Consider the following 15,994-nt stretch of genomic DNA (forward strand, 5'->3'; position numbering starts at 1 on the left):
AACGCAGCTGGTGAGGAGCAGACCCCTGCTCCCATGGTGCTTGGTTACCAGTGACAGAGACCAGTGATCACGGTGCTTCAGGCACTGTGAAGAAAACAAGGTGGGGTGATGGGCTGATGGGGAGGAAGGAGATCGTGCTCTAGGTGCATCTTTTGATGACAAGATGGGGTTGGAAGAAAGTGATGAATGAAAGTCGCTAGGCTGAAATGCTCTGAAAGAACTGCACGCGGGGGTCAGAGCGGATCCAAAGGCTGACGGAATGCAGCGCTCTGAAACATTAGTGCAGCCGGAGAGGGATAATAGAAAGACAGGAGCAAAAGCTGAGCTCAAAAATACAGGTGGGAGGCTCAGTGAGGAGTCCAGACCCCTCTGCTCCACAATGGTTGGAGGTCCTTTAGTGGGACTCAAGCAGAGACAGTGGCCTCATCTGGTACCTGTGTTACATCCCCACCTTGGAGGTAGTAGACAATGAAATACGAAGAGGGAGAACACCGATGGGAACCACCATCGCATGATAACCGTAGGGGACACGGGGGTGTGCAACAAAGCAAAATGGAAATTCTCAGAAAAAGAGGTAACAGGGCTTCTAGCCAGCTTGGCTGAGGGTTCTGGAAAGGGAAGAATAACACATAATATATGGAAAGGAGGTTGAAGCCACTGGGTAGACCTTTGCTAGATCTTCCTAAGAGAGCTTCCAGTGTTATGGGTCCTGGCTTCCTGACTCAAAGGCCATTAGGCTTCTCAGCTCCTCTTTCCCTCTGGGTGATCTCAGCTCCACAGAGTCAGTGGCCACTCAGGTCCCTCTTCTCTGGTACATTCAGAGCAGCACTGGAATATTCTGCCAGCAGTATCTGTCTGGTATGCTGGACTTCCGGCTCCCTGTTCCTTGTGGCCTTAACTAGGTCATGCCCATATGTGTCTAAGTAGCCCTTCCTTCTACCATGCCCACATCAGTGAGCAAATGGGATGCCATGACACCTGTAGGGCTGAGGTCTAGGTCCTAGCCTTGACTGTTCTAGTTCTAGCAGGTGTAACTAATCCCTTGCAATTCCTGCCTAGGACATCTCCCTCCTCTTTCTCTGAAGTTCACTTGCTCTCCACAGAGTTTTGTTTCTATAGAATATCTGGCTCCTCCCTGACCCTGCATCCTTTGGGTCTGACCATCTTGTGCAGGTCTATCACAAGCCCACTTCCTATCATGGGATTCCTAGTGATCTGTTCAGTAGTACTAGGACACAATCCATGTAATTATGTCCATTGTAGAACCTGATCATCTCTAACCTGGGCCTTCCAAGATGGAGGTCCAGCCGAACATGCTTCTTGACACATATACTACCCTATGTGACAGACATGGAATGCTCTAGTATTTGTTAAACAAAGGAGACAAACCATTCATTTTTTTGTACATGAGCTTCTCATATGTAGAGCTCAGACCCCTATCAACTAACCAGCTACTGGCCTATGAGACAGGATTCATATGGAAATGGAAATGAGACACTCATCCTTGCCTCTCTCCATCCTGCACTGGGAACCCAGCCCAGCCAAGCGACCATGAGTTGATAATACTCTTATCAACAAGGCCGTAGAGAATAATGCCCATCTGCATGGGCAAGCAGCTACAGGGTTAAGGACCAACTGTTAAAGGAGATGAGAAACAACATTTAAGGCCTGAATCCTAGACATAACATAGGATGCAGCCAGAACGTGCTTTCTACATGCAACACAACCAATTCCAAGGCCCTGCTCCGCCACCCACTTTCTTAAGCACTCTCTGCACCATAATTCAAGTATCCAGTCATGCCACTAGGAGGCGGTACCAATGAAGGAGTTACAACCCAGCATCTCACAGCCTGCAGAAATTACTCAACCTTACCAGGAGCCTTCCACCTGCCTCACTCCTTACTCCCTCAGAAATTATCATAAAGGATTTGTTTACACCTCACTCCCACTTCTTGACCACCCCTGATACTGCCCTATGTGTCCCCAGGAAGCCTGGCATAGCCTCTTTTCCTGGGGGTTGAGTTACAAGTCACTCTCCCCACACTCTTACCTTCGGACCTGTTGACTACCTCAAATGCTCTAGAAAGAAGTCAACATCTGCTAAATGGAAAAAAATTGCAGAACACGCAACCCAGCTAAAACTTCACACATTAGGTAATTCTGTCTTAGCCCAGGAAATTATGTTAGTGTCAGTTCACTGACAACTTCCGAGGCTGGCTTCAAGCCTCAGGCTGTAACAGTGGAAATTAGACTCTTCTGTTTGGTGTGCAGCTCAGCCAGACCTCAAACTTACTATCATCCCTTTTCTACCTCCAGAGTGTGGGAGTTACCAGTGTGTGTCACCATGCTTGGCTCTCAAGTCACTCCCAGATCATTCTAGATGCTGTTAAATTGACGATTAATACTAACTAATACTATCCTAAATTGCAAAACACCCATAATAAAACCAAGACAGCACAAGATCCTGAATCCAATTCCCAGGACCTTTTTTTTCTTCTTCAGATAAAAAGCAGGTGTTATGGTGTATACTTATGACCCCAGTGCTAGTGAGGCAGAGACGGGCAAACCCTGGGGCCTGATGGTCAGGAAGCCTAGCTTGCTTGGTAAGCTCCAGACTAGTGAAAGCCTTATCTCAGAGGAAGGGAGGGGGAGAGGGAGGGAGGGAGGGAGGGAGGGAGGGAGAGAGAGAGAGAGAGAGAGAGAGACTGAGAGAGAGACTGTGTGTGTGTGCATTTCTACAGAACAATACCTAAGGTACACTACTCCCGATGTGTAGCTTTCCCCAAGGGAAAGGCTAGAAAGGCTGTCTATACTAATCATTGCTGGGAATAAGAAAATTCACGACGCCCGGTGTTACTGAAGTCAGTTAAAAAGAAAGCATCAGAGTAGTCTTATCTAGCAGGCTTGCTCTGATACCCATCACAGTGAAAACAACTTCCAAGGGTCTTTCTAGGTCCCTGGGAACGTCAGAACTTACAGTGCAGAGTTTGCTGTGGACTGCCAATACTAAGGTAAAGATAACCTGTGAATAAAACTGAATCAAGAAAAGGAGTTCATGGAGGGTAACATCCCTCAGAAGTAGGATCTTAAAGCATGACCCTGACATCCTGCTGGCTGCCTGCCACAGGATGGGGCCTCACTTTGGCTGGGGATCATCGGAGGGAGGGTAATGCTTCAAGCAAGGGCAAAAAAGACCATCACAGAAGAACTAAGCACCAAGGCTTGCTTGGTCAATGCACAGACACATGAGTAGCCTCAGCAAGTAACTGCCGTGGGAGTGGGATCCTGGGTGCCGAGACACAGATTCTAAGCTGCTTAGGCTCTGCAGAGGGTACTTACTGAGCGCTTGTCAGCCTCTGCTCCTTGCTGACCCTGCAGACAAGCGGTGAGCTTCTTGTGTGTGCTGTGGGACACCTGTTTCACCAGCTCTAGGCGCTTCTCCACCTGCACAGACAGTGGGAGGCACAGTGAGATAGAGGTCAGAAGACAACGATGCTGGCCTGTTACCACAGAGGCAAGGATTTCTGGGAAGAAAATGCCCAGCTTTGGACAGCTGGAAGGAGGGCAACCACAGCCCCACCAGGGCACCCATGGTACTCTTTGAATCTTTCCTCTAAGAATCTTACCTGTGTTTGTTTCTTAGGGAGATTAGCTCCTGAATACCCTCAAAGGCTTAAATATACGTATTTGCATATGACCCACATACATCCCCTGGTGTAATTGAAATTGCCTCTGGGTTTCTCTTTGTGCTTCATACAATGTAAACCCTGTGGCAACAGCTATAACACTGCCTTATTTAGGGAATGGCAGGGAGAGAAGTCTGCACATGCTCAGTTCAGAAGCATTTCCCCCCAGTATTCTGAATATGCGGTTGGTTGAAACCGTAGATGAGTGCTTGCATCTCTGGGGGTAGGGAGGTGCAAAAATGGAAAGAACCACCAGAAACAGCAGAGTTTCACCCCCTAGTAGTTTGTACGGGAGCAGCAGAGGCATGCGAACTGCACAGAGAATGGTTCCATTACAGAGGAAAACACCAATGAGGGCTGGCAGGCAAGGTTAGACAACCCACCTGGAGAAGGTCTTCGCTCAGAACTTCAGTCTTTTCTGCCCTAGAGGGAAAGTGGAGAAAATGGTCAGCAAATATATGCATACATTTATACATACACACATACATACACACATATGTTAATATATACAGGTATATATACATATGCATGTTTATACATACACACATACATATGTTAATATATACAGGTATATATACATATGCATGTTTATACATACACACATACACATATAGATATGTTAATACATACAGGCACATGCACACACATATATATATATATATATATATATATACATTTATAATACACACATACCTATACACATGTTACTATATATAGGAATGTGTTCATATAAATTTATAATATACACACATATATACATATGTTAATATATACAGGCACATATACAAGCCCCACTCTGCTCTCACAGTAACTCCAGAGAAGCAGACTATGAGTAGTAGAAACTCTAAAGAAGTTAAAGGTAATTGGAGAATCTTCCAGAAACACAACTAACTACCATACTGGCAAAGCACAACGTGCAAAGTGCATTTAAGTGTCCTGCCACAAACTGGGACCTGTATCAAGGACAACAAAAGGACTTTATATTTTTCTGAAGAAGACTGCCGCACTCATGTGTTCAGGCTTGCCCCGTGAGAGCAAACACAGAGCCAGAGCCGAATCCCAGCAAAGGATGCAGAGACGCCTGCCTTGGCTTGGCCCTCAACCGTGAGGTCCCTAATTGCAGATGACATATTCAATACAGAAAATTGCAAGACAATGAAAAACTTCCCCCCTCAAAAAAAATCACCAAGTCAGGCACCCGTGGCACTTGTCTTTAATCCAAGCTCTCAGGAGGCAGAGGCAAATAGATCTCTGAGTGCAAGGTCAGTCTGATATACATAGAGTTCTAGACCAGCCAAGGCTACATAGTGGGGCCCAGTCCAAAAGAAAACAAAAACATAAAAAAGCAAAACAAACAAACAAACAAACAAAAAGCCCTCATCCAGACTGAATGAACTAAGACAAATATACAAACATAAACTGTCTCCACATCCTAGTAACAGACCCTGGCAAATATTCAACACGCTTTCAAATAATTAAGTTCTTAGATGTCAGTCTAAGAGATGATATAAAGAGCTTGCAAGCTAGGTGTGGTGGTTTGCAGGAGACTGTTCCCCTTAAGCTTGGATGCTTGCACATTTGGCCTCCCTTGGTGGCAACGTTTGGGTAGGTTTAGGAGGTGTGACCTATTGCAAGAAAAAGTGTGTCCCTGGAGGTGGGCTTTGAGAATGTAAGACGTGTGACATTTTGTTCTCTTGTTTCATGCTTTCAGAAGAAGCCTTAGCTTGCTTCTCCTGCTACTCTGTGTCCACTCCACCATCAAGGACTTAAACCCTCTAAAACCATAAGCACAAATAAAATTTTCTCTAAGTTGCTTTAGTCATGGTGTTTTCCCGCAATAACAGAAATGTACCTATGACACTAGGAAACTACAGAGTGTTTATAAAAGAACTTACAGAATATCTAAGTGAAATGGGGAGACATAGGATGTCTATGAACGAGGGAACCCAAGATAGTGAAGGTGCCCACTCTTCTCTGAGCTGACCATAGATGGAATGCGAGCCTAGAGCTACCACAGGTCTTACTATGGAGGTTAAATAAACCAATGCCAACATGGACAGAAACATGCAGAAGAGGGAGAGTACACAACACATCTCCAGAAAGAAATATTAAATTATGGCATTCACATGATCCAATTTTAAAATTAAATAATCAGGAGTTTGGCTTTGACAAAAGGATAGGATGTGCCAGCCAGAAATAGATCCAGACTCACCAAGGAATCTTGAGGAAGGAACAAAGATGACAAGAGGCAGAGAAGAAAGAATTTAGCAAAGTGTCATGGAACACACCATGCAAAGGTGTGAATCCTGGCCCTGTGCGTCTGTACGAATTAATCACAAATAGACCACAGGCTTCAAGAGACCATGAAAATGTGGAGTTTTTAAATACAGCAAGAAATATCTGTGACCTTCATTAGAGCCGCGGGTTCTAAGTGATAACATCAAAAGCAGTGTGCATAAAGGGAAGAGAACTGAGACATCAGACTCCTAGCAAAATGAAAAGGCTTTGCTCTATGAAAAGAACTGTTAAAAGATCAAAGAAACACCTAGGGAGAAAATGCTGCACATCACACGAGAAAAGAATGATATGGAAATTACATACAGAATTGTCAAAGTTAGTAATAAGAAAAAAGAACTATACTAAGTACAAAAAGCTGGGGCTACAGTTCGGTGGTAGAGCATTTGCCTGGCACACAGCCCTGGCTTCTGTGCCTAGTACTGAAAAGAGAAACAAATGATGGACAGAATATCACCAAGGAAAGTAAACAGGTAGCACATGTGCACACACACGAACACACACACACATACACGCACACACACATGAACACACACATCACACGCACACACGAACACACACACACGAACACACATCACACACACACACATGAACACACACACACACGAACACACACACACACACACACACACACACACACACATCAAGCTGTAAAGAATCTGGTGCTGGAAAGCTCATGAGTTGCTAAGGTCCGGCCATGACTCAGTCCAGCCCAGTGAAGAATCACTGGCAGTTTCTAATGAACTTGAACATACACTTGCTATATGACCTAGCAATGCTGCATGAGAGAAATGAGCTCCACATGCCTTACACATAAAAACACACGTACAAACGCTCAAAACCTGGGAACAATCTTTATGCCCTTCAGCAGGTGAACAGGTTCTCAGACATCTATATTGAAGAACACTGCCCGGGCCTAGGGTTGGACGTTGACACGCGCCATCACTCAGCTCAAGATCAGAGCATATGCTGGACGCACAAAAACCAATCACAAAGGGATATGTAGACAGTGACTCTATCCCTAATCATGCTGGAAAAAACTCAACAGCAAGACTAGAAAACAGAGCTTTGATGGCACCTGGGACAGGTTTACTTATGACAAGGCAGCATGGAAAAGTGTTTTGTTTGTTTGTTTGTTTGTTTTGTTTTTTGTTTTTTGAGACAGAGTCCCTTTGTACCGCTGGCTGACCTAAAATTTGCTACATAGACCAGGTTGACCTCGAACTCACCAAGATCCAGCAGTCTCTGCCTCAATGCCCAGCTATAAAGGAATTTTGATGACAGTGGCAGCAGCATAGAATGCTTATGTCTTAAGACTCACATACTGCGAAGGCAGCATACTTAAAGTGAGTCTTTAAAGTACAGCAGAAATCTCTTTAAACAAAACTGTGGTACCATACAGTGTCCCAGGAGTCCAGGAGAGAGAGAGTAACTGGGTAAGTGCTCTGAGCTCCTGGATTCTGCCTTCAGCAAGGCTGAAGTGATCATCCTAATTCTCTCAAGAGCATCCCTGGTAGGGAAGAAATGAGATAGGAATCTACTGAACTATCAGAGGCTAAAAAAAAAAACAGAACAAAACAAAAACCAAACAAACAAACCAAAAAACTCAACAGAGAAGCTTAACCACTGAAACAAAAGAAAACAACAGTAGTCAGTGAAGCAAAATAGAAAAAAAAAGCTGAAAAGTAGATATCATAGCATACATAACATCCAATATATCAGAAAACATACTTGCATAATACATCTCAGTTAAAAATCCAAAGATTAAAAAAAAAAATTTAGCTCAAGATGTACAGCCTAAACAGCTCAGTGCTAACTACAAAAGCTTTATCTAACAGGAGGAAGAAACACAGAGAGAGAGAGAGAGAGAGAGAGAGAGAGAGAGAGAGAGAGAGAGAGAGAGAGAGAGAAACACAAAGATCACAGATATTTCTGAAATACCAGGCTTTAGAGGAAAATGGCAAGCAAATCCCTTTTTCCTTTTGCTGTTTATCTGTAGAGCTACTCATGGAAGTTGAGGTCTCATCCACACTAGACAAGCACATGCTTTCTGAGCTGCATCTCAGCTCTTTTTAACTAATTATATTGATTTTTAGGAGACATGGTTGCAATATAATGATAAAAATAACTTATTCATTTCTAAGGATCACAAACTAAGTCAAGGCTGATGAAACTCTGGGGAGGTAGTAAACATGATGGGATAATAAAAGTCGTCACCATTCTTCCTAAAACTACAGGACAAGAGGATGTGGAGCTGGAGAGATGGCTCAGTGGTTAAGAGCACCGACTGCTCTTCCAGAGATCCTGAGTTCAATTCCCAGCAAGCACATGGTGGCTCACAACCATCTGTAATGGGATCTGATGCCCTCTTCTGGTGTGTCTGATGAAAAGGACAGGATACTCATATACATCCAATAAATAAAGTTTAAATAAAGAATGGATGTACCTGATAGGGATACGTAAACTCGAGATCCAGGGATAAAGAGTATAAAGTCTCCTCGTGAACACAAGAATGTGTTTCCAAACACCACAGATCAGATGAGCTTAGGAAGTAACTTCTCAACAAATGTGAAAGGGCAGACAATGTTCTTTACCTCAACGCCCCTTATGTTGCAAAAAACAAGGAGGTAAAATGGAAAAGAAAATACATTTGCTCGGGCTACGGCTCACTTGGTAGGGTGTTTGCCTAGCGCGCACAAAGCCCTGGTTCAGTCCTTGATAATGGACGTAGTGGTGCACATTTGTAATCCCAGCACTGAGGTAGTGGGAAGACGGAAGATTATAAATTGAAGATTTAAATTGCACATTTGGAAACACTTCTAGATAGCACATGGGTTTAAAACACTTTGCGTTTAAATCTTTTAGTATTTGTAATTAAGAAACACAGCAATCTTATCAGCAGAGTAAAGTATACATTCTCTGCTGCCTATAAGAGATGCAACAATACTTGAAAAATATAAACAGATTAAACAACAATAAAGAAGATAATAGAAAAAGTAAAGACAATAAATTAAATTGGAAAAACTCTTCGAAGAAGGACTAACAAAAAAGGATCTTTACAAGATTCACTTGGGAAACAAAAATGGGAGAAAGAACAGACAAGCAATGTAGAACAAATGCAAACAGGTGCTGCAGAGATTAAAACATCATTGGGGCTCTGGAATGACAAGACAAACTGGACGGACCAAAGGCTTAGAAAAAGCAAGCTAAAACTGACTCAGCAGTAACTAGAAAGCATGGATGGTCCTATCTATGTGGAAGGTATTCAGTAGCAACAAAGTATGTTTCCCAAAAGAAAACAGAAGGTCCAGAGGTCTTACAGGTATATTTTCAAACAAACAGGCAAACAAACAAGAAAAACCAAAAAACCAAATCAAAACAAAACAAAAAACTTCCTTCCAGATTTTCACAAACTACTTTAATACTAGTGGGAAAATAATCAAAACAAGTGTCAGTTGGTACTTGTATTCGTCACTGCTCTTATATCCTAACTGCATGACAAGGAAGAGGCAGCAGCTCATAGTGTCTGCTGTCAGGATACAATGCACTGACAGGAGGTGAAGCCTCCTGTAAAACCTGAAGGCCTGCCCCTAGTGAGCTATCTCCTTCAGCCACTCCTTCCTCTAAAAGGTTCCACAGCTTCTAAGATAGCAGCACTACACTAGAGAACAACTGTTCAAATATATGAGTTAATGGTGGATGTCACTTTTAAATTACAATCCCCAAACTGGGAAATGGTAGTACAAGAAAAAAAATTATTTTATCTCACAATGACACCATAGAAGAAACTAGCACGTTATGAACGAGTTAGATTAGCTGCTAGAATGTACATTGGTCTAACCTCAGAAATGTCTCAGCATAATTAATTGCACTGCTTAATTACATGTCAAAACCAAGACTATCTCCTAAATGAGAAGAAATATTTAGTACAAGGTAATGCATGTTTGTGAAAAATATAAAAAGGGAAATCCTTGCTATATAAAAAGTTCCTGGGCTTACCTTATTCCTTATGGAAATATGTTAAAAAGTATTCTAGCATAATTGAGATCAGATTCCTCGAGCCTACAGTACACAATGGAAACAGAAGATTTATATGTTTATTTATTTACCTTTTTCTGAGACACACCCCTCAATATAGCTGAAGATAGCCTTGAGTTCTGATGCTCCTGTTTTACCTTTACTAGGAATATGCCTGCTCTTAAAATAGACTTAAGGGAAAAAAATCTAAATAGACATATTTTGAAGTTAAGTTGATCTTAAAGTAAGTTCAAAACACCATAAAGAAATCATTATAGAATCTATCTGGAAAAAGTACGTTAGATATAAAATCAGTACAATGAAATTAATGTCATCAGGAAATGCTCAGAGACCCAATTTTAAAATTCATTTAATGCAGAAGAATATCAAACCTAAAAGATCGCTAAAAATGTTCATAGAAAAATATTAGAGATGAGGAGGAGATATCAAAAAAAGTTTAAATAGTATAAAAAGTATTCATAGGTTTGCCCTGTAAATGTGTCAGTTCATGCAAACATCTTAATGAGGGGGAAGAAGATAGTAGAAGACATGTGACTATTAGGGGTGGGAGGGCTTAAGGGGGAGGGTGTGGAGGAGATGGGAGAGAGAAGGAAGTAGGAGGGAACTGGGAATAGAAAAGGAAATTAAAGGGAATGAGGCAGGGAATGGGAGGGGCAACCAAAATTACAGAGCTGTAAAAAGGTACATAAAGAAAAAAAAACCACTGCTTAGTAAGCTAATTAAAACATATAAGCATGGGTGGATTGTGCTGCTCCCGAAGCCATGGTTTACTAAACAAAAATTCTATTACCAAATCCTGAAAGTTCTTGGTCAAGGTGGCTGTCATGGTTTGAATGAATGGCTCCATGGACTCATACGTTAAAAATACTTGGTTCCCTAACAGTGGAATTGTTTGGGGAGAATTAGAAAGTGTGGCATGGCTTTGTGGGCAATGGTATGCCACGTGAGGTCAGCGTTCAGGTTTCAAAAGGCCACATCAGGGCCAGTCTTGTTCTCTGTGCCTGCTGCCTGGAGATCAGGATGCAAAGCTCTTGGCTACTGCTCTAGCACTATGTCTGTCTGCGTCCTGCCATTATAATCTTATATTAACACCTGAAACTGTAAGCAAGCCCCAGTGAAATTATTTCTTTTATAAGAGTTGCTTTTGGTTAGGTGTTACTTCACGGCAATAGAACAGTGACTAAGACAAAGGCTCCAGAGGCCCCCTAAACAACATAGGCTATTGTGTTTCTCTTGGTTGACTGACTATGGTGGGTTGAATAGGAATGGCTCCCATACATCTTGTGTTTGAATGCTTGGCCTATAGGGAGTGGCACCAATAGGAAGTATGGCCTTGTTAGAGTAGGTGTGGCTTTGTTGTAGGACTTGTCACTGTAGGGGAGGGTCTTGAGGTCTCATATGCTCATCTGTGCCTGATGTGGTACACAGTCTCTTCCTGCTGCCTGCAGATCAAGATGTAGAACTCTCAGCTCCTCCAGCAACATAGCTGCCTGCATGCCACCGTGCCTCTTGCCATGATGACAACGGACTAAACCTCTGAAACTGTCAGCCAGCCTCAATTAAGTATCTTCCTTTATAAGAATTGCTGTGGTCATGGTGTCTCTCATCACAGCAATAGAGATCCTAAGACATTGGCATAAAGAGATGGCAAGACCTTATTAAAGACATCATACTCATTGGTTGCAGGACCCAGAAAAGTCAAACTGGAACTGACCTGGAAATTTTCTCCCTGCAAGCTAGCATTCATGGCCAAAATATACAACCCAGGCTACTGCCGGATAAAAGTCATCCATGATCTCATTCAGTACTGGACCTTGCATGCTATGGTAATGGCCTTCCAGGTATGATATACCCCTGATACAATTTATAGTGGCATGAATGTTAGTTGGAGGGGTGATGGCTAGTCCTGGTTGGCAACTTGACTGGATCTGGAATTAACTAACGCACAGGCTACTGGATACTCTTGTAAGGAACTTTCTTGATTATTTTATCTATATCCCCAACCACTTAGGCTGTCTTTGGGCCATAGCATGACCACATTCATGAACTCATGGCAACCTTGGTTACCTACAGAAGAATGAACACCAACATTCCCAAAGGACTAGAAGGCCCTCATAAAACCACCAAAACCTAGCTAAGACTATCCTCTGAGTTTTCCCATGGTGGCAGGTAATGGTTGCTGGTACAAAGTTCTTTTCTTTGAGGGTATAGCCATTAGTAAGTTGCCTACAATTCAGTAAATTACTCTACAGCCATGCCCCTGGACTCAATCTTAAGCAAACTCAGTGTGACAAAAGGGATAAATGACAGATTGGGATTGGGGGTGTTCCAGAGAAAGTAGGAGGACGAGGAAGGTGAATAGAGAATTAGTATAATTAAAATGCATCATGTACATGTAGGAAATTGTCAAAGAATATTTATTTTGAAAATAAACAAAATCAAGGGGACTGAGAGGAGGGCAATGGCTGGAACATAAATAAATAAAATAATAATAATAATAATAAAAACTATAAGAACAAAAAAAAGAAAATAAGCAAAACCTCTTAATGAGGGGCCCACGGAGATGGCTCTGTGGGTAACAACACTTACTGCATAAGCCTGAAGACCTGAGTTCGGATCAGCAAATGTAATTAAAACATTCCTCCATACCTTCAGCCTGTCTGAGATCCTTATGTGCCTGAGATGCTCACTGGAACCCCCTCCCATTCCCATTCCCATCCCCAGACTCCAGCAGTCATTCCACTCACACCTGTTGTCTAAAGAAAAATCCTGGGCACTCCCCCAGACTCCTGGGCATTGGCTGTGAGAATCTTGCAATGCTACAGAATCTCTGCTCCTCATATCAGAAATGTCACCTAGCCCTACTTCTGAAACCCATTCAAACGCCAACATTGAACTGTCCTAAGATTGAACACTAAATTCCCATAAACCTGGTCTACAACCTGAGAAGTAGTAATAACCATAAAACAAAAACACAAACAACATGAATGACCCAGACAATAGGTTTCTACCAAAAATGATTACTCCCTGAGAAAAACAACTTGGATGAAGTATGAGATGAACTTGGACGTATGAGACGATGATTTCAAAGTACCAGGAACTAATATGTTTGAGGGACTCAAGAAGGATATGAATAAATGCTGAGATTAAGACCATAAAAAACACAGTTGAATGAAATAATAATAACAACTCAACATATGAAAATAAAATTTAGCAAAATGATAGAATTTCTGAAGAAACCCTCAAGTGAAATAGTCCATGGGAAAACTCAGAGGATAGTCTCAGCAGAGGTTGGACCGAGTGGAAGTGAGGAGATCAGGTCTTAAAGGCAAGGTCAGAGAAAGTTCACTTCACTAAAGAAAATGTTAAATGCGGGGTTGGGGATTTAGCTCAGTGGTAGAGCGCTTGCCTAGGAAGTGCAAGGCCCTGGGTTCGGTCTCCAGCTCCGAAAAAAAGAACCAAAAAAAAAAAAAAAAGAAAAGAAAATGTTAAATGCAAATACAGACAGGCACACACACGCGCGCACACACACACACACGCACACACACACACACACACACCTGTATACAAACAACATACACAGGAACTCTGGGATAACATAAAAAGACCAAAACTATAGATAATATAGAAAATGAGGAAACTTTGGGTCATTATAACATAATCTAAGGAAAGAGATGTCTATTATGGTTCAAGAAGTATATAGCATACCAAATAGAACCAGAAAAGAAATTTCCCAAGTCATGTAACAATCAAAACTAAATGTGCAGAAGAAAGAAAAGATACTGGCAGCTGCAAGAGAAAAAGACCAACTCACATAAAAATGCAGGCCCATCGGAATAACAGCTGATCTTTTAACAAAGACTATGAGAGATTGGGTCATCTGGAATAAATAAACAGAGACGCTCTCAGCTGAAGTGACCGCATAACTCAAATGGACCTCACAGGCATCTATGGAACCCAAACACTGGAGTAGTGGCTGATGGGAATTTCTCCAAAGTGGACCACATATGAGGAAGCAAAGCAAGTTTCCTCAACAAATATCAGAAAGGTGAAATCCCATCCTGCATTCCACGAGATCACAGATGAGGCTGGATTTCAACAGCAACAGAAAACACAGAAAGTACACAAACTCACAGAGACTAAGTACTACTACTAAAAGATAACTGATTTAAGTATGATTTAAGTATGGTAAACCATCCTTGCATCTTGGGGGTAACCTGATGATGGTGGACAATTGTTACTGTGTTCTTGAATTTAGTCTGCAAACATTTCCTTTTGAGAATTTTTGCATCTATGTGCATCAGAGGTATTGATGAATCAGACTGTTTGGACATTGACCACTGGACCATAGATTCTGCCCAGGAAGGGACCTGTTCTGATTGATGGATGTCAGATGTACTATCACCTAAAATCAGCAAGGCGGGAGGGGAGGAGTTATTTAGTAAATACCGTTTGACTCACTGCTGCCTTGACACCATCAGGCACTCAGTCAGTCAGACTGTCCTCCCGGCATGGCCCGAGGAGGCTATCTATCAAAGCTGCTTGCTGCTAGGGCCAAGTTCAGGGTCCTAAAGGCCTCACCACAGCCCCAGGATTAAAAGCAGAATTTTAATTTTTCAATCATAAACCTGATATGTCTAGATGATTCTTTAACCATGTCCACTTGCAGAGCAGTAGCAGTTCTCCTGGTTGCCAGCAGAGGGCCTGTTGTTTTCGGCCTGAACACAGCAGGAAGGGGTATTTTGATGAGCAAACACCCTTCTCTAGGAGATGCGGGCAAGCTTCTCCTCTCCCACCCCTCCATGCCGCAGCATTATGACCAATCACAGAATACATTAAGATACATTTCTTACTCACTTTTGACTTCCATCTTTAGGAGAAGGCTGAGTTAGGGGTGGTGGGGGGAGGATACAGAGAATGGAGATGGCACCAGTAACCATCCTATTGTGGTCGGTGTGGATGCAAACACAACAGCTCTATCAAGGAGGCAAAGATGGGGGTTTCAGGATAGCAGCTCAGTCTCAAAGGCCAGGAGCTAGAAGGCAAGCCATGGCTGGAATGCCAAGTCGCAAAGGCCAGGAGCTAGAAAGCAAGCCATGGTTGGAATGCCAAATTTCTGTGCCCCCTTGAAACCTAGAGCCCTGGCCTCTGTGGTCATCACACTGAGCACTAGACATGCACAGTGGTTGGAAGCAAAGGGTCACAGAAGTTACCTAGGACCCATGCTGTCCGAGTCTCACCTTGCCCATCCCACAGCATCTGCTCCCACAGATCAACAAGGCCAGCTGGCTGGCAGCACTGACAGCTACCTATGACAATCAGACAGACAAATGGAAGGCACCAGGACAGAGCCCTGGAGCTGTGAGGCCATGACAGTATGCTAAGTGCTCCCTCTAACGAGAGACAGTCTGCTCAAGTCTGTGCCTAGAAGCTGGGGTTCAGAAACTAGTTGGAAGGTCAAATGGGGTTTTCAGAATTGTGGAGCACACCCGATTGCCTGAGGGAGTTGGGAAAACTACTCATGGGAACGGGAAGAGACAGGAGGCCAGGTAGCCAATGGGGGAGCTCTGCTGTACCCCGGGCTGCAGTGCACAGCAGGAGAGGCCCAGCACTAGAAGAAGCTGTGTCTCAGCCTCGACTTCCTACATGAAAGGCAAAAATCACTTGATACCCAGACCGAGCCTTCTCCACCACGTTCAAGCGATGAGTCACTGTAGTGACAGGCACTGTGGAGGTGACACTGGGTACAAGTCATGACTTTTTGATTTTCTTTCAATTTCACACTCAACAGACTAAAAATCAAAACAGGGAGCAGGCAAGCCGATCCAAAACTGGTACTCTGTTCTATTTATAATCCCAGAAGAACAATCGACACCACCCACAGAAGCCTTGATTGTCACAGTGTCATATATATTTGGTGGCGGTTGGTCACAATGGTAACCCAAGTTGTTTCCATTAAAGACGAGCTTCCTAAG

At 42.9% G+C, this 15,994-nt stretch overlaps 1 protein-coding gene across 8 annotated transcripts in view; it reads right to left on the reverse strand.

Moving 5' to 3' along the window:
• Arhgap44 (Rho GTPase activating protein 44) overlaps positions 1-15,994 on the reverse strand; it is a 167,278-nt gene that overhangs the window by 70,717 nt on the left and 80,567 nt on the right. For all 8 annotated transcript variants that reach the window (XM_087571828.1, XM_087571831.1, XM_087571824.1 and 5 more), the window contains exons 2-3: positions 4,070-4,109; positions 3,340-3,444 (exon numbers count right to left, since the gene is read on the reverse strand). In XM_087571828.1, coding sequence (XP_087427954.1) covers positions 3,340-3,444; positions 4,070-4,109 — 145 coding nt within the window. The remainder of the gene's footprint in view (positions 1-3,339; positions 3,445-4,069; positions 4,110-15,994) is intronic.

This window comes from Rattus norvegicus, chromosome 10 (genome assembly GCF_021556685.1).
Source record: "Rattus norvegicus strain SHRSP/BbbUtx chromosome 10, alternate assembly SHRSP_T2T, whole genome shotgun sequence".
NCBI lineage: Eukaryota > Metazoa > Chordata > Mammalia > Rodentia > Muridae > Rattus > Rattus norvegicus.